Here is a 23581-nt window from a genome sequence, read left to right on the forward strand (position 1 = left end):
TAACATATGTTACAATAATTTTAATTTAATCATCTGAAATTCTTACATTCATATATTATATATTTTCTTTCTTTTTTTAGCTATTTACTTTTATAAAATTTTACTTGTGCAATGTTACTAGATAAACGGTATATGATTATGACACGAATACATTATACTATATCGACCTTAATTCGAACAATGTGTGACACGTGAAACGTTAACTGTTACAGGTGCATTAGTGATTTCTATTCGGTGGACATTTTTGTAATTAGCACACGCCGAACCGTTAGTAGAACTCGTACGTGATCAAGCAATATTATTCACAAAGCATATGTAAAGAGAACAAACGACACATCGGAAAATACATTTTCCTTCTTTCTCGGTCACAGATTCGTCGTTGATTTTTTTACATTTAGCCGCAAGTAATATATGTTATAAACTAATTTATATTTTATTATCATACACAAATATATAGGTATTATTCTTAAATGAAACAATGATATAAAGATAATAAGAATTTTATTGCCAATATTTACTTTTCCAAGAAAGAACGTAATAAGACTAATTTTTTGGATTGATATAAAATGCAATTTGATGCCGCAAATAGAGAGTAATGCTTTGTCTTTTTACATCTAAAAAAGTTAGCATACCTTGAGAAAAAAGATTCATAAATGGATTTTTTCCAGATATGCAACATTAAAGTAAATGTATTATATAATTACTTAGAAATAAAATAAATAAATAAATTATATTAACAATAATGAATGCTGCGCTTTCCATTTTATATTTACCAATATAAAAGTTATTTTCTATAAATGCAAGCTTTTGTAATAATTGTATAAGTTCTATTTTATATTACATGTTTGCAGATTATTTCGAAAGTATTTGACACTTTTAAGTACATTCCAATTATTTCAACGAGATGCGAAATAAACTAATAAAAACATTGCATCTTTATCAAGATAGTCGAAACTGGATCTTGCAACATTTTCAGAAGATAAACATCAAATTTATTTCTATACGGATTTTTATCGGGTATATTGCAGCAGATGCTCATTTCATTGGACCGAAACCAACGGAATTGATGGGTATGAGATAAAACGGAAAGCGGAAACAGCTATTTTGCTATCCATATCTTCAACTGCAGTAACTGATGCGCGTCCATTAGCTTTACCGAAATTACAGGTAACGGTACGAAAGACTTAAAAAGCCTCTTGCGTGCGAGATGAACGGACTCGCGGCTGAATCATAATCCGGTTATTGCGCCATACGAGTGATTATTTAGACTCTAGAAATTTTCAAATATTTAACGTTATCGTAGTATATAATGTAAAATATAAAGGAGAGAGAACTTTTTTAATTCCAAGAGTGATGAGTTACATTTTGTTAGAAGCAATGTAGTAGTATTTGTTTATGCAAAGTTTGCAAGCGCTAATGTTAATTTGTATCGTTTTCTTGTAATTCTTCTAACTCTAAAATGTATCCTTTAATAGAACACAATATGGAGCTTGCCGATGGCAAGAAAATAATTAAAGTATATGGTAGTAAAATATATAACTTTCCATAAAGAGTATATTTATTCCATTTTGCTCAATTCAATTAATCTTTCTGATATTCAAAGCTAATAAAAAAATAATTTTCCATTATTCGAACCGATCGATTTTATCGAGATTTAACGATTTAAAAATTTACCCTTGTTGCTTTGAATAAACTTTTCAAGAGATTTAACAATTTGAAAGTTTACCTTGTCACTTTGAATAAACTTTTCGAGACGCGACATTCTCGTACAAATAACGTAGTCGAAGCGCACGTGCGGTTAAACTAGAAGGTATCTTCTTTAAAAAAAATCAGGTACGAAACCGACATCATCGCCATAATCATTGTAGTCATTGTAGTCATCGGCTCCAGGTGGTACGAAAATTCCGCCGAGAACACCCGAGAGATTTTCACCCAACCCCATCGCCGAAGCTACCCCGAAGACCAGTCTCATCACCAGCAATCGCATAAAGTTCACCACGTTGGTCTCTTTGCTCTGTAGCGACAGCTGCTTCGTCTTTTTCGATCTACCCTCTGCATATCGAATCTACGAATTATGAGACAATTTTTCGGAATGTCGCCAAAGAGTAGTTCAAAATCTCTAAAGAGAAACATTAAAATAAGGTAGGTTGAACTCTCTTTCTCTTTTTTTCTCATGCGGGAACTAATTAGTTAAGAAAATGTACAAAAAAAGTTTATCTATAAATTAAGAAGATAGTAACTATAAACATTGTACAATGATATAAGGATAAAATGAAATTCTTTTTTTTAATATTTTGTCAAATTTCAGACTGACACGACAAAGTGATTCGAAGGCAGTTCAAAGTCTCTCGAGGAGAGCGAAAGAAATTGCAAAGAAATTTCGGAGGAAATTCGTACTCACGCTGGTGCAGATGAGTAAAACTCCTAGCAAGACTATTCGGGCTCTCATGTTGCGCTTGATAATCACTTTTGCCGTTGGTGCGGCAACTCGATAGCGATCGGTGTTGTCACCCTGGGAAAAGACGTCGACGCGATATTTGCGTACGAGACATCCGGGACGCAACGAGCGATCTGTCGCGTTACGTTCGCCGAGTACAACTGAGCGAGGAAAATCGAGCGAACGGCCAGTCTCTGGATCCGCGCGAGAGTCGGTCTTTTTGTCCATCGCAACGCTCGCTCCGTCTTGCAGGGACAGAGAAGAGAGGCGACGATAGTCGAAACGCTACGACAATCCGTCTCTCCCCCGCAGCCCCATTTTCGCCGGACTGTCCGGGCGAAATCGACACGTCGTCGATATACGACCGCAGATCGCGGAACATCCAAGTTATTCTACGATAACGGTAAACGACGAAAAAAAAGGCATCCAGGCCAATCTTAGCTTCGCGTCATAAGGCCAGCTGGACGTTGGACGCCGGACGCTAGTCATTCGCGCCGGACATTCGGCGCGCGCGTTTCATCGCGCTTTACGTCCGCGTCACGCATTTTCCATACACGCCACGCACACGCGCGCGCGCGACTTTAGCGAGTATTATCCGCTATGATTGCTCGGCGAAATCTCAAGGAATTTCTTATATAGCGAGATCTCAGAGTCTCTGAGAAAGTATATTACGTTTATTTAGCGAAAACTTGATAGTTTTACTACTACGTCTTAACGAGATTCAAACTGGGATAAAAACTCTACGGAAATACTACGAAAAATTTCTAAATTTGTAATTCGTCACTTTTATAACATGCATGTCTTCTTCTTATATTACATCAATTGGGGTAATATTTTTTTCTACAAGTTACAATTATATATGTCTACATGCTGTCTTCTTTTTTTTATCGTTGCCAAGCAACATGTCATAATGAAACTTTAGAAACTTGACAATTATTTAATAATGAGAATTATTTGCACAATGATTAATTTACTTAAAAAATAATTTTAGAGGAGAATTTCAATTTTTCCAAATAAATCACTCAAATGTTTATATTTATCGGGAAGGAAAAGATATTTTAAATTTATAAGAATCTATTAAATATATACATATATCTATTTTAAATTATAATATTATAATTCATTAAACAAAATGGAAATTTGCGGGTAATAATGTTTACTCGATACTCTGGAGAGGGATGTACGATCACCTGTACTCTTTCACTATTCCGATTATTACCAGCACAACCCCGTGCTATTGGCCTGCTTTGCTTACTGTTACGCGGGAAAATGATGCGCGGTAAATCCCGAAGAGCTGCGTGTTGCTAGAAAACGCACAAGAAATTAGCCTAAATCGTAAGAGCCAATGAAATCAGGCACGGATCGTTAGTCGGTGCATCATCCATTCGTGCCGTATATTACGCGATGTGTTACAAAATTTTTTTTTGCTCATCGTACCAACGCTAGTCGCCATTCCCTCGCGACGTATATGATTCAGAAAACCATTTACGATTCAAATTGCTTTAGGGATAGATCTATTTAGCGGTATCTTAAAAACTCTTTGTGTAGCGAAACGTTACACCTGTCAGTTTTTTCTTCCTTGTCCTTTTTTTCATATCACGAGTATTATTACAACGAATATTGATTGTAGTTTATATCGCACAACCTAGTAGTAGTAATTCAATCTCGAGTAATTAAAATATCGCTGGAAAAAAATACAATTTTCTCTCGTCATTAAATTTATATCTGTAAAAAATAATATATTAACATTTAGTTTTTTTTCATATATTTGTAGAAAATGATAAAATGATGCCACGCGTAGTAATTCTTTTATCGCGGTTTATTTTCAATCGATACGACGACGCTGCGTTTAACATTCTTCTTGTTGTACCGACGAAAGCGAAGAATAATGCCTGAGCGATTATGCGTTCATCGACAATCGGATGGAAATGAAGAGCCTCCGTCTCGTCTCGAGTGGCAAAGTATACGATCCGGAATGTCGATACCAGTTGTGACGTCTGATCAAATTGACGGATAACAACAATATTGATGACGCGCAAGAAAGAGAGAGGGAGAGAATTTCCTTCAGATTCGGTCGTCGATCCATCTCGACGATGAACCACCAATGAAAGGCAGGATGCGGCCGGCACCGGACGTAACGAGTCCGGCATACGCAAACAGTTCCAGAAACGAAGGAAACACCCTTTATCGTCATCGTGCGTTACGATGATTTATGCACGCACACAACACAAAATACAATCATAAGATAATGCTTCTAAATATGGCGTGGCTTTTAAATCGACTGTTAAAATAATTGTCGTATAATCGGTGGTCAAATGTTTATAAAAAAATGTTTATGAGACATTGTTCACGTTTGTTACATCGAGGTTTTTACGATTTTATAAACATGCGTTTGATGATGCGTGGTCATTGCCAATGATTTTAGAGAGAATAATATACATAATCGATTGACATTTATTAGGAAAACATTTATGTAGGAAACAATTGGTCTTCTTGAAACGCAATTATTCCCAATATTGGTTGCTGAAAAAAAAATATATTATCAAAATTGTTGTCACGAGATATATAAAATCGTTGAAGACGTTCGCCTTATAAAATATATAGGGATAAATCGGACAAAGCGATAAAAATCCAATATTGATCAGAGCCGTGCTTGCTTCTGCCAGAAGCATGTGCTGCGTACACTAATATAAATGACATTAAATGCATTTGCAAAGTTTGTCAACCTAGCTGGGACATTATCTGACTTGCCGCGACAGCTCAGAATGTATAGGTACAACTACCATGAATATACACGGGGTGTATAGCATGTGGAAATTACATTTTCCATACACTTTCCATAGAAATAACTATCATTTAGGAAAGTGGCACGTGCGCTGAGATTCATATTGTTGCGTGCGTGTGTGCGTGTGCGCGCACGCACTACTATTTTTATGTAGTCTTCAATTTCAATCACAGTTTGAGATTCATACCGTAATTATTTTCAATTATCCTGCGAACACGTCATTATATCCAATATCTTCCACCTGGCTTGGCTCGAAAATTGAAGTCTATATATCAGTACCGTATTCCGTTATCGTCGTCCGCGTCAGATGCAAAGCAATAACGAAGATGATTAATCTGTCGATAGTTACACATCTCAGTCGCAAAATATTAATCGTTTTATTGACAGAGAAGATTGTTTTCTCTTCTCGCGCATACATCATGTATGTGCTCCGCATGCCGATATATATGTCGTTGGGTATTGGAACAATAGGCTGTGCATCGTCGTCGTCGTCGTCCTCCTCCGTTTTCATTCGCCGTGTTTCCTCTTTCGCGTCTCGCATCCTGCAAGAGAAACGAGACGTGCTGGCCGATCCTCTCTCTGTCAGTGCACGCTTTACCTTCGTGCATGACACTTTGTTCGAATCTCGCGATATATTCCGTTCGGCGCTATCCGTTTCATGTAAACAAACGAGTTTTTAAACCGCTTTCATTCTCAATCTCCGATAGTTTTGAATATATAATTATTTGTTTTGTATCTTTACATATCCAACGTACATACATATAAACTACTTGTTAAATATCAGAAATTTGTTTCTTTTTTTCAGAATGGTCTAGTTTTCCGTATGTCTTAAATGGATGAAATACTCGACATAAATAAAAGAAATGTTTAGTCACTTTTTCCTTTTAAAATTCTTTATTTCAATCTCGAGTGAAGGAATGAACAAGTGTGATTTGCGTCATCATCAAACTACACGTACGCATCTTTGACGTTGCGGTCGTTGGATTATCAAGGGTTGATGTAGAGAACTTGTTATTCGCATAATGAATGCCGAGGAAATTAAAGTGGGCTGCTTTCAAATGATGCTGGTACTGTTGCTCGGAATAAACTATGTCATCGTTGCTATGAGTCATGCATTGTTAATTTTCCACAATTATACACCAAAATTTTATTGTCAGGTAAGAAAGTAAAAATATATGACAAAAAACTCGAAATGAGTAGCAGAGATATTACGTTTTACTTTATGCGACATGTATAAAATAAGATTATAAAATGTAGAAAGCTATTATTTTTTTAAATATTTTTTTTTTAATGACACAAGCATGTGAATCAAATTTATCGAATAATGACGGAACGATGTAAATTAGAACCAGTAAGTGATATGCTAATTAATAAATAAAGGAAATATATATACATGTACATAAAAAATATAAAAACATTACAATTATAAAAATTAATTATATTTAGAGAAAGTGTTGGATTATTTTTTAAAATTATTTATTGTGTACTCTCTAGCATTTTATATATTTTAACTTCACAGCAAATAAAAAATATAAAAAAAATATTTAAAAGAGTAGGTAAAAGAAAAGAATTCCCCTCTCTCACTTTGCAATCACACTTCACCTTGATGTAACAATTTCATTAAACAAATTTGTTTTGCATATTCTAGGCGAAAGACTCACCACATAAGACTTATGGCTGTCGAGAGTCAGCAAATTTATCGATCGTCGCCAATCTAACTTCCGCATTGCCGGAAGTGCCGATTCTTGAGGCTTGTTCCGGCGAATATCGCTTCGTGACGGAGTTTGCGGAGAACAGCGTCGTCACCGAATGGGGCTTAATATGCGAGAGACGGTACCTGTCTTTCCTCGGACCGACCGTTTATTACGTCGGAGTTCTTTTGGGTGCGTGGATCACCGGATTTCTAGCCGATTGTATCGGCAGACTTCCGGTCCAAGCGATATGTCTTTACGCGCAAGGCACGATGGCGGTGGCACTCTACATGGTACAGGTGAAAAAAATTCTAATCATAATACAGATTACAGATGATAAATTAAGAGGTTTTTTTTTGGAACCACGAGAGAATTATTAATTCGAAAAATCTCGAGAAGATAACTTATGTTAAACTTATGTTAATTTTCTCAAATTCTAAGTGAAAATGGAATAAATTGCACTCCATTCTTCAATTGCAAAAGAAAATTACAATTTTCATTAAGATTTTCACATATTAATTCTGTTTATTCGTAAATGAATTACCTCGTTGTTGAATGTTTAACGAGATAAAAAACTGAGTGACATTAGCAGCGCTAAATAACGCGCAAGCGTGTACGTAAGAAATTAATTAATTAATTCGTTAAAAAGAAATAAAAATATATATATAATGCTTTTTTAGAGTTATCCCGCGTTTCTGGTGCTGCGAGGTCTTCAAGGGGTATTCGTTCAGGGATTGCAGAATTCCACGTATATTCTCTCTCTCGAGCTATTCCCAGCACAACTTCGCACACTTGTCGCATTGATTATGCAAATCTCCTGGTCCATCGGCCTCATACTGCTCGCGATGCTCAGCTACGTAATTCCCGATTGGCGAATTTTACAATTAGCCGTTTCCGTGCCCACCGCAGTCACTGTGTTGTACATTTGGTAAGGAAAAAAAAATACTTGGCCGACACAAAAAATCGAGAAAAATAACAAAATAAAAAAAAATATTTAAAAAGTTTTGAAACATTTAAAAAGGTGTGTCTCGAAAAAAAAACGGAACGTTAAATAATATAAAACAAACTTTAATCTATTTATCGTGTTTCATTATATGTTAGGATTATACCGGAATCGCCGAGATGGCTATTAGCTAAAGGGAAATCGACAGAGGCCGATATAGCTTTTGAAAGAATCGCAAAGTATAACAGTTGCTGCACTAGATCGCGAACGGAGAATACCTTTGTGCAAGAAGCATGCGTGAAAAGTAACACAACACCGATAAAACCAGAAAGGAAGTCGCGCGTCACCAGTGTCGAACTAAAGAAAGCGAAGGCCGATGAAAATCAACAGGAAGAAGCTACGAGTTTGTTGAACCGTTCAAAGCCGATTCAAGTCGAAGAAAAAGTTATAGGTGCACTTGTAGTGAATATATTTAATTTAATCACATAGTTTCATTGCGCAAATCAATTTTGTTTTTTTAATCGATAACTTAAAGAAACACATATATTTTAATCTAATAAATTTATTTCAGAACAAACTTCGGAAGTTAATTCGATAAACTTGGAAAACAGATTTTTTACCTTGGATTTACATCGCGAAACGCTAAGTTCGTTGAAAAATTTCGATCAAAAAGATCTGCCTTCTAGTTCGGTTTGTGATCGAAACTCGAGAACAATTTCACTATCAAATGATCAGAGGGAGATTTCCCTCAAAGATACGGAGGTAGTATTACGTAGAATAAAGAAAGAAAAAACCACCGAAAATGAAGAAAAGACAAAAAATGAGAATCAGACGAACAAGACGAGCTCAATTTTAAAAAGCATGTCGGAATCTTTCATGTTAAGAAAACAGGGTGTTATAATGATTTGTCAATGGTAAAATTTTTCTTAATCCAAGGCCCCATTTTTAAAATTATTTCTCAATACCACACACACACACACACGTATATATACAATTTTTTTAGTCCAAAATGAATAAAGTCATATAGATCTGAATTTTTCTAGATTTCAAACATTTTCAATATAAAAATAATAAAATGTTTCTAATACTTTTTCAATTTTTAACTTTGTCAATTTTCTATTGTAAAAATACTATATATTCTTCAAAATGAATACAAATAAATTTGATGAAATCCAATCCTCTAGAAAATAAAAACATGAAAATTTGATCCAATTTAAATATTAAAGTTGTACATGTAGAAAAGTTTAAGATTAAATATCTTTCTTTAAAACATGTTTTTTATTATCTATCTACTATCTATTTATGCAATCAAGAAAATATAAGATGGGTAGAATTGTGAATTTAATGAATTAATATTCATTAAATTTTTACTATTCGTTAATTTTTACTAATTGAATGAATTTTTTATTCAAGGTGGACATCAGCAATGGTATGTGGTATACTTGATGATTTGATGCCAAATTTTACGATTAATAGACATATAACGTTTGCTCTGGGAGGAATTCTCGAGATTGCAACGTACACATTTGTATACTTTATAATATCTAAATATGGTAGACGGCTGCCTATGTGCATGTACCAATTCTTCAATGGTATCGTTTGCATTTTAATTGCGATCTTTCTCATTTTAACAACTACTGCACCGTGGATCGGTATGTTAAACAAAAAAGGAATCCTTTTTTGTCTAAATGAGTACAATTTCATCAGATTATTCTTCAAATTTTCCTTAGCTGATAATTGAGATATCTATGCAATATATTATATTCATATATATAATATATATATATATATATATATATATATATATATATATGTATAAGTTTTGCATATTAAACTTTTGTGAAATATGGAGAAAAGTGTAATACACATTGAAATAATTACAAGTTCTTTTAATACGTATAATATTTTTATTTCAGATCTCGCGAAAACGATAACATTGCTGTTTGGCAAAGTGACTGTCACGAGTACCATATCTATTGTCTATTTGTATACCGTTGAAACATTTCCAACAGTGATACGAGGTAGCTGCTTAGGTTTATGCGTGGTATTCGCAAAACTTGGTAGCCTAAGCATACCATATTCGCTGCTGTCGGTATAGTATCAAGATATCTCTCACTTATTTCTAATTATTTCCGTGTATATTTCTTATCACCATTATTGTTTATAAGAACCGCTAATCGCAAGATCAGCTAATCGATATACAAATTTTAGAGAAATACGATTGATTTGTTTATTAGGTAAAACATGTGCCACTTCCAGTACCATTATTGGCTGTTGGCATATTGTGCCTCATCGGCGGACTTTTGGTTTTGATTTTACCAGAGACTCTTAATAGAATTCTACCGGACCGAATAGCGAGTGTGCAGAATATAATCGATGACAGCAGTTTCAAAAATGATAGCGTTAATATAGAAAATGATACAGAGAACAATTTGACAGACAGGCAAATTCTAAGGGAGAAACTTTTTTCAGAGGACTGGGTGGATGCTGGTAATGGAATTTTGGTGAATTTTACAGAGAATAAAAATATCGAATAATATGTAGGCTAAAGTAATTTTAATTTGTAAAAAGCTAGTTTATTGTTATTAAATAGATATTATGCGCAAATTATTTTTCTCTTTTTTCTATAAGATGTTATATACTATGCAGAATATCCGATGATTCTGTTACATTTACAACAAAATAGGTATTTATTTTAATTTCAAATATAAAAAATAGCAAACATTTAAAAGAAAAAAGAGATGCAGAATAACTCGGCAGAGGCAAGATGTATGTTGCCGTTTCGAAATAATGTGATAGATAATATAGATAATTTTTTATGTACATATAACAGAATTTAAAGATAGCTTATGCAAATGTAATGTATCATTAATGGACGATTTACTTTTCGCTACATCCAAGTACATAAATGTATACTCCTATTATGATGTAATAAAAATAAAAAACTGAATATTAGAATGAAAGAAAAATCTTTCAACGCAAATATCTTTCTCAAGTATTTTTTAATATTTTTTAATAAATAATTTGTATGTAAAAGAGATATTATTTGATTAATATATAAAAATGTGAGAAAATCCATAAATTATCACAGTCAAACAGCATAATTTCTCACTTCTTCTAGACAAATATGAAATCATATCGGAAGGATCGTGCGAAATGTAAAAATCTATGTTCAGTTTTCCGAATATGTGAAACAAACATGATCAAAACTGAAATTTCAGGGAACTTTGGGTTGCGCAATACCATTATTCTGAGGATTGATATGTTGCGTTTGTTCAGCAGCCGTTTGCAACAGTCTCGTTCGACGTCGCGTGTAATGTTGCCACAATAAAATCTGTTGATCGTCGATAAATTTTGTGCACTGAGAATTCACAACTTCCCGTCTAAAGTGCTCGTATTGCAATAAATCCAAAAAATACAAACACATAGGGTATTTCAAATACTTTGCGTACTCTGGCTCTTTCCAATATAATAGATACTTGAGGTAATTGATAAATGTCAAGTCTTTAAAGTAGCCACGTTGCGCTAAAACTGTATAATTATATATTACAGACAAAAAATTTTTCAACAGTCTGAAAAACGCAACAATCATTCCTACTTACAGTTTAAATAGTTGGGATTAGCGAGACATTGCACAAACTCTAATTCAACTTGAAACCGTAATCGTTGTTGATCATCTGTCTCCGGGGCCCCTAAAACAAAATTAACCTCAAGTTACATCTTCACCTATTAAGATAAGATAAAAATTCATCGATTGACTCTGCAGTGGAATGCAATTTTCAATTTGAAATTGTGAAATTGGCTATTAGATTATTTGACACGTATAACATAAGATTAATTTGGAAAAATTTAAAAACAAATTTAGTTAAATTAGGTTAACTTAAGGATTAAGGTTAGAACTGATAAACATACGATTACAAGCAATCATCCCACCGTTCATTCCAATGAAAGATGGTTTTCTGCCTTTCATGAGCCCCGGCGGATCATCCAATCGATTCATAGTACATCAACTTGTATTAATTGTTTATTAAATATTGGGCGTGCCTGTGTTATTTCGACAATAAGATGTATATATGAAAAGACATACGACGCGCAACTCGTACTCCGAAAGCATAAGATTACAACTCCTCTTCAGTCCCTCGCTTCTCTTCTTCAGCTCTTTTTGGACTTTTCCGTCTTCTCCTTATTGAGAAATAAAGTAACAAAGGAGGACAGAAGATTTTTTTTGGTCCCGATTGGTCAATTTAAAGTTAATTTACCCTACAACCTGCAATAGCATTTTCGAACGCACTTTTGATCATCACCGACACATCGAACGCAGCGCCAAACTTGGCCAACTAAGCAACTAAAATGAGCGCATCTTTTACATGAGGTTTGTTTTTTATTCCTGCACTGGCTGCATTAGTTCACTGAACTGACTGCACTAGGTCCGGAGGTAGTGCACGCAGTGTAGAGCAACCAAGGAGGTGTTTTTGATTCCTGCACTGAATATAGCCGGCAATTTCAAAACTTAAAGGTTAATGTAAGTATAAAAGTAGAAGTTTTTTTAGATCAAAAAAATTTTACAAAATTTATATTTCAATATATATATATATATCTATATATATATATATATATATATCTATATATATTCTATATATATATATCTATCTATCTATCTATATATATATATATATATATATATATATATATATATATATAATGTTCACAATTTATATAGTAAAAATCGTTACCAGTTACTGTTGAATAAAATATAAAATTTGTAAGTGTCATATATATATATAGATATAGATATGTACACACACACACACACACACACACACACACACACACACACACACACACACACACACACACACACACACACCCACCCACACACACACACACACACACACACACACACACACACATGAGTTGCTAAAGTGTACACTTACTAGAATATTTTGTCATATCTATATATTTTATATTTAATTATTTTATATATATATAATAATTAAATTAATATATATATATATATATATATATATATATATAAATATATATATATTAACAAAAAAATATATTGTTTTTCACGTTAAATTACATAATAATTAAATGTATATATATATATATATATATATATTATATACATTTAATTATTATGTAATTTAACGTGAAAAACAATATATTTTTTTGCCTCATTTTTATTGATGTAATGACTTTTTGTTCAAGCAATGATAATTATAATAATTATTGCCTCCAAGTTATTACGATGATGAGATCATCTCTTATGATTTCTCACAATTATAGTTCTATTTTTGTATTCACTATTTGATCTACTACTTTTAAGATTTCTAATGAATAATGTAATAATGTAGAAAAAATAACAAGTTGAATATAACAGAAATACATTTATTCTTTCCTAGACAGAGAAATGGCACGTTATTAGCCCATAATTTTCTCGTCAAAAATGTACAATTCATGATTACATTTATGCTGAGTAAATGCGCTACTTCCACTTGATATCTGGTTTAAAATACGGGTTGTCGAGCCATTATGCATAGTGATACTTTAAAGAGTCGATCAGAGAACACCAAAATTCGCGCATAATCTGCAACCAAGTATTCTATATATTGTTATTTGTGTGTGTGTGTAATATATATATATATATATATATATATATATATATATACATTTATCTAATAAATTAATTCGCGTTTTTCGTAGTATTAATAATTACATTATTTTCGTTAAATTTATTAAGGACGATATTTAGACAAAAGAGACAATATTTTAAATAATTCAAATAATGATCGTTTTTAAGTTAAACATTTTTTTGTACAATTAATAGAAGATTGGAAGAAACGCCATGTCCTTAAACAAGAGAATTTCCTACGATGAGGAGAAGAAGAAAAATCCCGAGTTGAAAGATTCCGATATACAAATTTTAAAAGACTGGAGCGCGAAACAACCGCATCTTCCAAAAATCTTAGACAGTGAACATGTATTGTTTTTACACAGCAATTACTATCGTATCGAAGCTGCTAAAAATACTATCGAGGCATATTATACATCCAGGACTCATCTTACAGAATTTTTCTCTGATAGAGATCCACTTGGAACGAAGCAGTTGAGAGAAGCCTTTAGAGTTACGTAAGTATTCAAATATTTATATTTATATTTATATTTATATTTATCGAAAGTATTATAAGTTTTAGCCTTTAGAGTTACATAAGTATTCAAATATCTGTCGAAAGTATTACAAGTTTTTTTTTCAATGTGTGTGTGTGCGCGCGCGCGCGGGTGTCTTCAAATAATAAGCGTCGAGCAATTTCATTATGTTAAATGTCATGATATTTCGTGTTATTAAAAATTTTTTCATTTGAATAGTAAATGCGTTTTCAAAGATTTTTGTTTGCCTGAAATAGAGAGAAATCTACACTATAATATCTAATATGGAATAAAATAGATACAACAAATGTGTGTATGAACGTACTAGAAATTGTCATTGAAGTGAGTTAAAAAGTGTAAATTAACTATACTGTAAATTAACTAACTGTAAATTAACTAACTGTAAATTAACTTTAACTATAACGTAGTCATTTATTTGTTTTTCAATCATTTCGGCATTATAAATAAAAGTTATTTATCTAAATTTACATGTAAATATATAATTCAACTAATTTACACATACGTTTACACAATAATTATATAATATAATTATTTATCACGATTACATTTATTTAAAAAGAGCACAGATAACATTGCCAATGCCAACGAAGGAGGGATACAAAATTGTCTATTCGAGACTAATAGATTATGAACCATCGCATTTTGTTTACAACGACGCTATAAAGTACTTTGGGATGGTAACGGACTTGTGGTTGTATACTGAAGGAACTGCCAAGGGCCATATAATTATCGTTGACATGGAAGGTGTCACCTTTGCCCACGCTGGCCGTCTCAGCCCTATGGGGCTTAAAAAATATCTTTATTATTTACAAGAGGCTATACCAATCAGACTCATGGGTCTGCATTTTGTCAATACTAACGCGGTTATGGACATCATTTTGGCGATGATGAAGCCATTCATGAAGAAAGAATTGATGAATGTGGTGAGAAAAATAATGATATTTTTATTGAATAATACGTGTGTATTTGTGTGAGCGTGGGTGGGGGGGTGGGTGGGAAGGAAAGAGGCATACGTGTACCTGAATGAATGTCTGATGATGAAAAATCTTTTTAGTTGCATATTCATCCGACGAAGGACACGTTCGTAAAGTTTATACCATTGGAAGCGTTGCCGTGCGACATAAGTTTAGGTGGAAAAGCTAAATCATTGAAAGAACAACAAGAAGAACAATTGAAAAAACTGGAGGAACACCGTGAATGGTTTCTAAAAGATGAAGCTACGGCTCGGGTGAACGAAGCCTTGAGGCTAGGCGAAAACAAGACGATGGATTTATTCGGTGTCGAAGGAAGTTTCAAGAAACTCGATATAGATTGATTCACTCCTCAATTCGTTTACATAAAAAAAGTTACCTCTAAAGAAATATCATTGAAAATATTATTTAAAATATATCTCTCTTGTTTTTTCGGTTACATTCATTTTAAATGATGATATCAATATGATTTAAAATTTAATTTGAATTTATATATGAATCCAAAATGATGAAAATGTTTTTTTTAAGAATGTTCTAAAGCAGGATCAAGGTTTTATTTCAAAATAATAATATGCAATATACGACAGCACGCGCATAAAATGCACGTTATATGTAAAATATTAAAGAGAATTGCTTTGATTTATGTAATAATTGAGACTTTAAATGTCAACTTTTTATCCATATAAATGTTATAATTTACATATTGTATATATTAAAGATAAAAAAACGAGGAGAATACATATTCATTACGTCAGGTATGTCTGCAGTTGTTATTATGTTTTAAAATTGTAATGTCATCCTGTGTATTATATATGACTGTACAAATTCCAAGTCCATGTCAATAAATTTATTATTCAAGATTTCGAATCAAGATTTTATAATTATTTGATCTTATAGTATTTATGAATCTTATAGTATTTATATTTGTCGAGTGAAACGTTATATAAAAAATGGAAGAAAAAAATCATATATTTATATATTTTAATTGACACTCATAATTACAAATCTTTATAGGAATAGAGAAAGTAAATGTTATATTAGAGAGATACACTCTCATACGCACGTTTGTATATACGTATGATCGATCAATCCTGCCAATCGAGTTCTTAAGGTCGTTATTCTTAAGGTGGCCATGATCAAATTACAACTTGGTTTACGTTAAAGAAACTGTATATATAGTATTCATGTGTAAAGTAACATAATAAAATTATATTTATTTAGCAAACGAGACACACAGAGTTTATATAACTAAGTAGTATAAATAAGATTAAGGATGCAGTTAGATGACGCATCGTTTGAATAAAATGTATGTACATTTATAAACATGTAATAACAAATATATCTTTTCTATTTTTTGCTTCATGTTTAGATTCAATATATTGTTACGTCCCTGATGTCCGTGTTCATCGGGACGACGCCGATTAATTTCTCTCTTTATTCGACAATTCGTAGAAATTTTGGAAAGTCCTTCTACTCTTTATTCGACAATTCGTGGAAATTTTGGAAAGTCCTTCTGCCTTTAATTGTCGGGACGACAATTCAGTAAGGAGGAGGCAAGTGTTACGTCCCTGGTGTCCGTGTTCATCGGGATGGCGCCGATTAACAAGAACATCTGGTTCGAAAGGTTGTTGACAGCAGTGTCTGTCATTTGAGCCAGCTGTCAAGCTGAGCGGATCCGCATTCTTATCGAGCCGATCCGTGTTATTATTATTGTGTGTTAACGTTCTGTGGTTATGTTTCTGTGTTCTGTGTTGTGCATTAAAGTTCTTTTGTGCATTCTAGTTCCTTTTAAAAGTGTTTATTTATTTCGCGAGCAGCTGACCTCTTTAGCGCGCCTTCGATATCTATCGAAGTCCTCGCCGCGAGCGTAACAATATTATTGTAATAAGCATTGCTTGATTATATACGTAGTATATACGTAGAATATTTTTTCTGTGTGCTCATTTTAAGATAATCATTCTTGCATTGGATGACTATCTCAACATTCTCCTCGAGAAATCAGTAAGCCGTCGACTTATCGTGTGCGTAGTATCATTAGTGCGTAGTATCATTAGTTATCTGCTCTACATTGTAAGATAGATTCATCTGTAAATAAACGGGTAAGAAAAATCGTAATATATTGATATTGTTCGTTTTCTTGCTGAATAAAAATATTGTTTCAATATTTAAAAACAATTAACTGGACGTTCCAACTAATTGGAAAATGTACAATTGCAAGAAAAGTCAATATGTATTCACGAATGTGTATTATATGCAAATAAGTGGTTTTAATAAGTGATTGCTTTTTTAATATTTGTACAACAATATCGATATCATATGCATATCATCTTTAATTATATTGTATCATATATATAAAGAGACATATAAATATGTAATAACAGTGTACATATATGTGTGAATTGCCAAGATTTTTATTTTAACATAAATGCTCTTGTGATGTAATATTTAATTAATTGTTTACTTTTGCAATTATATTTTATAATTTTTGATTCGTGTAAAATTTTTATCGATATATATCAATGTATACGTGCTTTTATTTTAATTCATTTATTAATATTTCGCGCAAAAATAATATAATTCTATTCAATAAGTTTAAATAATAGCAAAATTAAATAAAGTTAATAAATTCTTTTTTTTGTATGCTTTTATTTTTAATAAGATTTGCAATAAAATACTTATAAAACCATTATTTAAAATAAGATATTTGCCAATTCAAGTAAATATAATGCAAGAAGCTGTTACAAATCACATAAATTGTAAATGTTTAAAATACGTGAATGCTAGACTCCTCAATAGATAAATTGCTATTTCATATTTGTATCTTTTGTCTATATGGCTTTACAAAAAGATTAATGCAATTTTTTTTAAATAAATAAATTTAGTGTATCTAATGAATATATATTATATAGATGAATATTTTATATATTATTTATTAAATAAAGATATCAATAAGAGCACCATTAATCACACGTATTAATGCAGTAAAGAGCAGCATTTTGCCGTCCTTTTGGATTAATTTTTAATCAATTAAAAAAAAATTGTTTCGAATAAATTTGCTTCATTTTTCTCATAATCTTGTAACAATTATTTTACTCAATCAAAAATATATATGTATAATATACATTTATTCTTTTTTCATATTTAATTCGTTGAATGTTGAATGCTGAATGTTGAATGTTTGTTAGAAAAAAGGTTATAAAGTCAAATTTTCCTTTATAGATCACTTTTGAGCATTACAACCATGTCAAACGTAATATCGCCGCCTCGATACGTTACTATAGAGGAAGAGTGTAAACGAAATCCAAAACTCAAAATGTCAGATTTGCAAATAGTGAAGGATTGGATGAACAAGCAACCTCATTTACCAAATATAGAGATGATATATTTTGTTTTATTTCTTCATAGTAATTATTACCATCTAGAGATGACCAAACAAACAATAGACAATTTTTATACTTCAAGAACGCATTTGCCAGAAATATTCTCCAATAGAGATCCAATTGGATGGAAGGAATTACGAAAGGCTTTCACCGTCTTGTGAGTTTCATTCATGTTAAATTATTAATATCGGAAGAGATACTCGTGTTATAAAAATTTTATCAAGTTTTTTATAATAAAATCTTATAAAAATTATGCCAAACAATGTAGAATAAGAAAAAGATTTTTTTCAATAACATAGGGCGGTTATGCCATTGGAGCAGAAAACCAAAGAGGGATACATCATGACGTTCGCCAAGTTGTTGAATCCGGATCCAAATAAATTTGACTATCTCGAGTGTATGAAATATTTCTTTATGATGTGTGAAGTACAAAATATAATAAAAGGCACCAGTGAGGGGCAAATTATCATCTTTGACCCATCGGGCCTATCCATTGGTCATATCATTCATATAAATTTAATGATAGTAAAAAAGATAGTATACTATATACAAGAAGCTATCCCAGTTCGATTAAAAGCCATACATATACTGAACACTATGCCGATAATAGACACGCTACTGAATATGATAAAACCTTTTTTGAAAGCAGAATTGCTTCAGCTTGTAAGTCAGCGACATGTTATTCGATCATACTGAAAGAATCTGAAAAAAATAAAAAAAAAATAAAAAAAAGCGATATATATATAATAATATAATAATATATACAGGGTGAATCATAATGGTTGTAACAACCTTTTATCATTAGAGATCAATTACCGACTGCAACTGTAATCAATTGAATGATTCATAGATGACAGCTGCTTGGATCGACCGTGTCTGCAGTAACGTACAAGCGAGTTAAATACTGTGAATTAAATAATATACATATTCCATGCATACTTTTCTAATATATTTAACTTTTTTATGTACATATTTTTCTTTCTACACGGTTTTTTTCTAATAACGTGATTTCTTATTATTGTGAAACGTATCTGCCACATAAAAAGAGATATCTTTTGCATTCGTGTATTTTTTAATACGATTTTTTTTTAAATAATGATTTTTTAATACATAGAATTTGACGGCGATTTTTTTCATTCTTACACAAATCATTTTAACGCGTAAAAAGAGTTGGATTGGTAAAGATACAAAAGTATTCTTTTTTTATTAAAAAAATGCGTAATTCTGCTTTCTACAAGAATTATTCTACTTATTATTAATTTTCTAAGTTATAACTTTTACATTCTTAATATCTACAGCAGAATATTTCTTGTAGAAAGTAGAATTACGCATTTTTTTTTATAAAAAAGGAATACTTTTGTATCGTTTACCAATCCAACTCTTTTTACACGTTAAAATGATTTGTGTAAGAATGGAAAAAATCGCCGTCAAATTCTATGTATTAAAATACCATTATTTAAAAAAAATCGTATGAAAAAATACACGAATGCAAAAGATATCTCTTTTTATGTGGCAGATACGTTTCACAATAATAAGAAATCGCGTTATTAGAAAAAAACCGTGTAGAAAGAAAAATATGTACATAAAAGAGTTAAATATATTAGAAAAGTATGCATAGAATATGTATATTATTTGATTCACAGTATTTAACTCGCTTGTACGTTATTGCAGACACGGTCGATCCAAGCAGCTGTCATCTATGAATTATTCGATTGATTACAGTGCAGTCGATAATTGATTTCTAATGGTAAAAGGTTGTTACAACCATTATGATTCACCCTGTATATATATATTATTTTAGATACACTTTCATTCAAGCTTGGAAACTATGCAGGAATTTGTGCCCATCGAAGCTTTGCCAAATCAATATGGCGGAAAAGCGAGATCTATTGAGGAAATAGCTGCTAAAAACATCAAATTATTGGAAGAATTCCGCGAATGGTTTCAATACGACGAATGTGTTGGACGGGTGAATGAATCTCTGCGAACTGAAAAATTGCAAGATGCGGAAAGCTTATTCGGTGTGGATGGTAGCTTTAAAAAATTGGATATAGATTGATGGTTAAATATGAAATCAAGTATCTCTGAAAAATATTTGTAATTTTCTATGCTCTCTCCCTCGTAAAGCATCATATTCTCGTATTATTCAATAATTTTTTTTAACTCGCATTATACCAGCATAATTTTGTGCAGATAAATGAGAAAGAAAAAGAGATGAAATTTAATTACATTTAATCAATTTGATAATAATATATTAATTTGCATTATACATACCCACACACACACACACACACACACCCACCCATAAAACCATATTGTTGGCAATAATAATATATTATAGTTACATAATTAAGTTATTCATTGAATTATATATATTCGTTGGTTTATTATCTGTATGCGTATATATGCATACGTTTATTAATTTTTAATTAAGCGTTTCTCTCGATTGTTCGTCTTATAAGAACATGCTACAAGAACCTTGACGTGTACGTTGCGATCATATAATGTCCATAGATATTACACGTTTCACAATGCATAATTTCATGCACGCTACTCTAATTACGATTGGTTTATAATACAAATTAGGCTTGTACATCCGCAGTAAAAAAGCGTTCTAGCAGTATTTGCCAAGCCTTTGTATTGTTCGTAACAGCTTTACAAGCTTTGAAAAAATTGCGTGAGAAACGCGAACGAAAAGGAAGGGTAAGGCATCGTATTTTAAATCGATATGATACAATATTATTGAGTAATTCGTTTGAAATTGCATATGTATATATTAATCCGTGTGTACTACATAATAATAAATGTTATATACTTATATATTGATAATAAAGAAAGATTTTAGAGTAAAAAAATCTAAATTGTTTAAATATTTTTATAATATTTGTATTATTATATATGTGTAAAAAAAATAATAACGTAATATTAATATTTAAAAATGAAAGAGAATAACGCTCTAATCAACAATCGTTGCTTATAGAAATTGACCTTAGTAAAACTTTTGTTTGAGGCAAGTTTCAACAATGTCAATGACAAAATCTATTACGTTGGAAGAAGAAATGAAAAAGAATCCCCAGTTGAAGCTATCAGACATAGAATCGTTGAGAGAATGGTGCGAAAAACAACCGCACTTACCGAGAATCGAAGATAGCTTGCTTGCGATGTTCCTTCATAGCAATTATTATCGAATGCAACCGACAAAAAACACGATTGAGAATTATTATACGACTAGAACGCATGTGCCAGAATTTTTTTCCAATCGAGATCCGCTTGGAGAAAAAGAATTGCGACAAACATTTAAAATTGCGTGAGCATATCATTTTTAATATTAACATAAAATTTCAATTTTTATTCATGTATGTGCATGTAGTAGCCGACAGCCGATTAATTTAAAAAACTTTAAACGCGTTAAATATAATATATAGATAATATATAGATATTTTTTTCAAAATGTATTCGTAAATGTATTCGAAAATGTATTCAAAAACTATGCACATTATGCAAATTGTAAATATGCATATGTATATACACGCATATGTAAATTTAAGAATATTAAAATTATAAATCTTTTTTATAAGGCATAATCAATGCTTTATCAATACTTTATTATCTGACACATATTGACGTATACTCTAATACTTTATAACAATAAATGAAAATCAAATAATTTTTGCTTGAAAAAGGGCTAATCTTCCTCTGAAGGGAATAACAAAGGACGGCTATAGAATCATGTACGGTGCATTTCTGGACGTTGATCCTTCTCGTTTCGTTTACAACGACAATGTTAAATATTTCTTGATGGTGTGCGACGTATGGTTTCTGACGGAGGGTACGAATAACGGTTACATTTATTTCGCCGATGCCAGCGGGCTGTCTTTTGGTCATATCGCGCGAATCAGCCCGTTGGGACTCAAGAAATATTTATATTACATACAAGAGGCAGCGCCGATACGTCTGATGGGAATTCATTTCATAAATGCGCCGCCCGCCATGGAATTGCTAATGAATATGATGAAGCCATTCATGAAAAAAGAGATGATAGATATGGTAAATATCGAAATCCATATTAATCAGCTTTAGTTACTTGCCAGGAAATAATAACGGTAATTGCGTTTTCGGTAAATTAATTTGCAAATAATGCTGAAACGATTACATTTATATTGCATAAATAACTTCTTTGAGAATTATATCTATTTCTCTTTAAAGAGTTGAGCACGCACAAACTTGACATGTGTACATGTAGCAACGTTGTTACATATGTGTCACTAGTAGTTTTTTTTATATTGCAGATTTTATATATGTGTGTCTGTGTGTGTGTATACGTGTTATGTAGACTTTATACGAGTACCGTCATTCCATTTCAATTATCAACAATAAACTTAACGTAGAAACATTTTCGCGCATCCGTAATTTATTAGTTACGATAAAATTTAAACTCACATATAAATTACATTAATTCCTCCTTTTACATTATTCGCGAGAAAACACGCCTTTTTCTCAATTGACACTTTTCCAGATACATTTTCATTCATCGCTAAAGAGCGCTTCTGAATATGTTCCGGTGAACCTGTTGCCGAACGAGGTGGGTGGAAAAGCTGGTTCCATGTACGAATTGGCCGAAATTGAAGTGAAGAAGCTCGAAGATTATCGCGAATGGTTTTTGATGGACGAGGCGACCGGTCGTGTAAATGAAGCGTTGAGGATCGGCAAGAGCAAATCGGCAAGCGATTTGTTCGGCGTGGAAGGTAGCTTTAAGAAACTCGATATAGACTGATAATCAATATATCGTCTCTCTCTCTAGTAGGAATATATTATATTTCCAAAAAATATTATACTACAATTCTACCTATATAGCATATTTGCTATTTCGCAATGTTTTACGTAATGTTGTACGTCACACGTCTTTGTGATATCCGAAATAAAAAGGAAACCCATTACGCAAAAATATCGTTTGTTCTCTATGATTTATTAGTATATAATTTCTATACCGAATATATAATTATACATGGCCTACAGAATCAACATTTTACTTTAATGAAATACCAATAGTATCTCAATTTTAATATTATAAAGATTATATAGTTTTAAAGATTTAAAAAAAGATCTCATTATCAGTAAAAAAAATAATAATTTTATTAATTTTTACTAAAGAAATCAAATTAACTAAAAGATTATCTACGAAAAAGAGACATAATTGTATACA

The 23581-nt window shown here is 31.8% G+C and overlaps 6 protein-coding genes across 14 annotated transcripts; 4 read left to right on the top strand and 2 right to left on the bottom strand.

Moving 5' to 3' along the window:
• Window positions 1–806: 806 nt before the first annotated feature.
• LOC105249638 lies at window positions 807–2690 on the bottom strand. Of its 2 annotated transcripts, XR_003122919.1 has the most exons (3): window positions 2402–2690; window positions 1727–2065; window positions 807–1270 (listed from the first exon to the last, which is right to left on the bottom strand). XR_003122919.1 is itself a non-coding variant. In XM_011255246.3 (2 exons), exons 1-2 carry the CDS (start codon window positions 2663–2665, stop codon window positions 1820–1822), a joined length of 510 nt encoding a protein of 169 aa, XP_011253548.1. In that variant the 5' UTR covers window positions 2666–2690; the 3' UTR covers window positions 807–1819. The 2 variants fall into 2 exon arrangements, 1 of the variants encoding a protein (XP_011253548.1); XM_011255246.3 differs by having other exon boundaries at window positions 807–2065.
• Window positions 1151–10410, top strand: LOC105249637 (organic cation transporter protein). 3 transcript variants are annotated; one of them, XM_025409289.1, is made up of 9 exons: window positions 1151–1167; window positions 6028–6379; window positions 6871–7212; window positions 7594–7841; window positions 8015–8307; window positions 8428–8770; window positions 9270–9508; window positions 9773–9948; window positions 10094–10410. In XM_025409289.1, the coding sequence occupies exons 2-9, from the start codon at window positions 6245–6247 to the stop codon at window positions 10391–10393; spliced, it is 2076 nt and encodes a 691-aa protein (XP_025265074.1). In that variant the 5' UTR covers window positions 1151–1167; window positions 6028–6244; the 3' UTR covers window positions 10394–10410. The 3 variants fall into 3 exon arrangements, with proteins under 3 accessions (XP_025265074.1, XP_011253546.1, XP_011253545.1); XM_011255244.2 differs by lacking the exon at window positions 1151–1167 and adding an exon at window positions 2690–2840; XM_011255243.3 differs by lacking the exon at window positions 1151–1167 and adding an exon at window positions 4201–5882.
• A 469-nt stretch (window positions 10411–10879) lies between these two features.
• Window positions 10880–12098, bottom strand: LOC105249636 (mediator of RNA polymerase II transcription subunit 31). 2 transcript variants are annotated; one of them, XM_011255241.3, is made up of 3 exons: window positions 11769–12098; window positions 11459–11548; window positions 10880–11387 (listed from the first exon to the last, which is right to left on the bottom strand). In XM_011255241.3, exons 1-3 carry the CDS (start codon window positions 11854–11856, stop codon window positions 11074–11076), a joined length of 492 nt encoding a protein of 163 aa, XP_011253543.1. In that variant the 5' UTR covers window positions 11857–12098; the 3' UTR covers window positions 10880–11073. The 2 variants fall into 2 exon arrangements, with proteins under 2 accessions (XP_011253543.1, XP_011253544.1); XM_011255242.3 differs by having other exon boundaries at window positions 10881–11387; window positions 11790–12098.
• A 153-nt stretch (window positions 12099–12251) lies between these two features.
• Window positions 12252–15861, top strand: LOC105249635 (alpha-tocopherol transfer protein). 3 transcript variants are annotated; one of them, XM_011255237.3, is made up of 4 exons: window positions 12252–12378; window positions 13687–13988; window positions 14587–14950; window positions 15082–15861. In XM_011255237.3, exons 2-4 carry the CDS (start codon window positions 13705–13707, stop codon window positions 15340–15342), a joined length of 909 nt encoding a protein of 302 aa, XP_011253539.1. In that variant the 5' UTR covers window positions 12252–12378; window positions 13687–13704; the 3' UTR covers window positions 15343–15861. The 3 variants fall into 3 exon arrangements, with proteins under 3 accessions (XP_011253539.1, XP_019882625.1, XP_019882623.1); XM_020027066.2 differs by lacking the exon at window positions 12252–12378 and adding an exon at window positions 13262–13479; XM_020027064.2 differs by lacking the exon at window positions 12252–12378 and adding an exon at window positions 13262–13456.
• A 515-nt stretch (window positions 15862–16376) lies between these two features.
• On the top strand, window positions 16377–20979 carry LOC105249634 (alpha-tocopherol transfer protein-like). Its single transcript, XM_011255236.3, has 4 exons — window positions 16377–17097; window positions 18218–18535; window positions 18678–19041; window positions 20180–20979. Exons 2-4 carry the CDS (start codon window positions 18240–18242, stop codon window positions 20435–20437), a joined length of 918 nt encoding a protein of 305 aa, XP_011253538.1. The 5' UTR covers window positions 16377–17097; window positions 18218–18239; the 3' UTR covers window positions 20438–20979.
• A 9-nt stretch (window positions 20980–20988) lies between these two features.
• On the top strand, window positions 20989–23330 carry LOC105249633 (alpha-tocopherol transfer protein-like). Of its 3 annotated transcripts, none has more exons than XM_025406674.1 (4): window positions 20989–21081; window positions 21359–21685; window positions 22062–22425; window positions 22895–23330. In XM_025406674.1, exons 2-4 carry the CDS (start codon window positions 21402–21404, stop codon window positions 23150–23152), a joined length of 906 nt encoding a protein of 301 aa, XP_025262459.1. In that variant the 5' UTR covers window positions 20989–21081; window positions 21359–21401; the 3' UTR covers window positions 23153–23330. The 3 variants fall into 3 exon arrangements, with proteins under 3 accessions (XP_025262459.1, XP_025262464.1, XP_025262463.1); XM_025406679.1 differs by having other exon boundaries at window positions 21013–21081; window positions 21394–21685; window positions 22895–23152; XM_025406678.1 differs by having other exon boundaries at window positions 21030–21081; window positions 21389–21685; window positions 22895–23152.
• The last annotated feature ends 251 nt before the right edge of the window (window positions 23331–23581 follow it).

Source organism: Camponotus floridanus, unplaced genomic scaffold (genome assembly GCF_003227725.1).
Source record: "Camponotus floridanus strain SB8 unplaced genomic scaffold, Cflo_v7.5 scaffold1, whole genome shotgun sequence".
Taxonomy (NCBI): Eukaryota; Metazoa; Arthropoda; class Insecta; order Hymenoptera; family Formicidae; genus Camponotus; species Camponotus floridanus.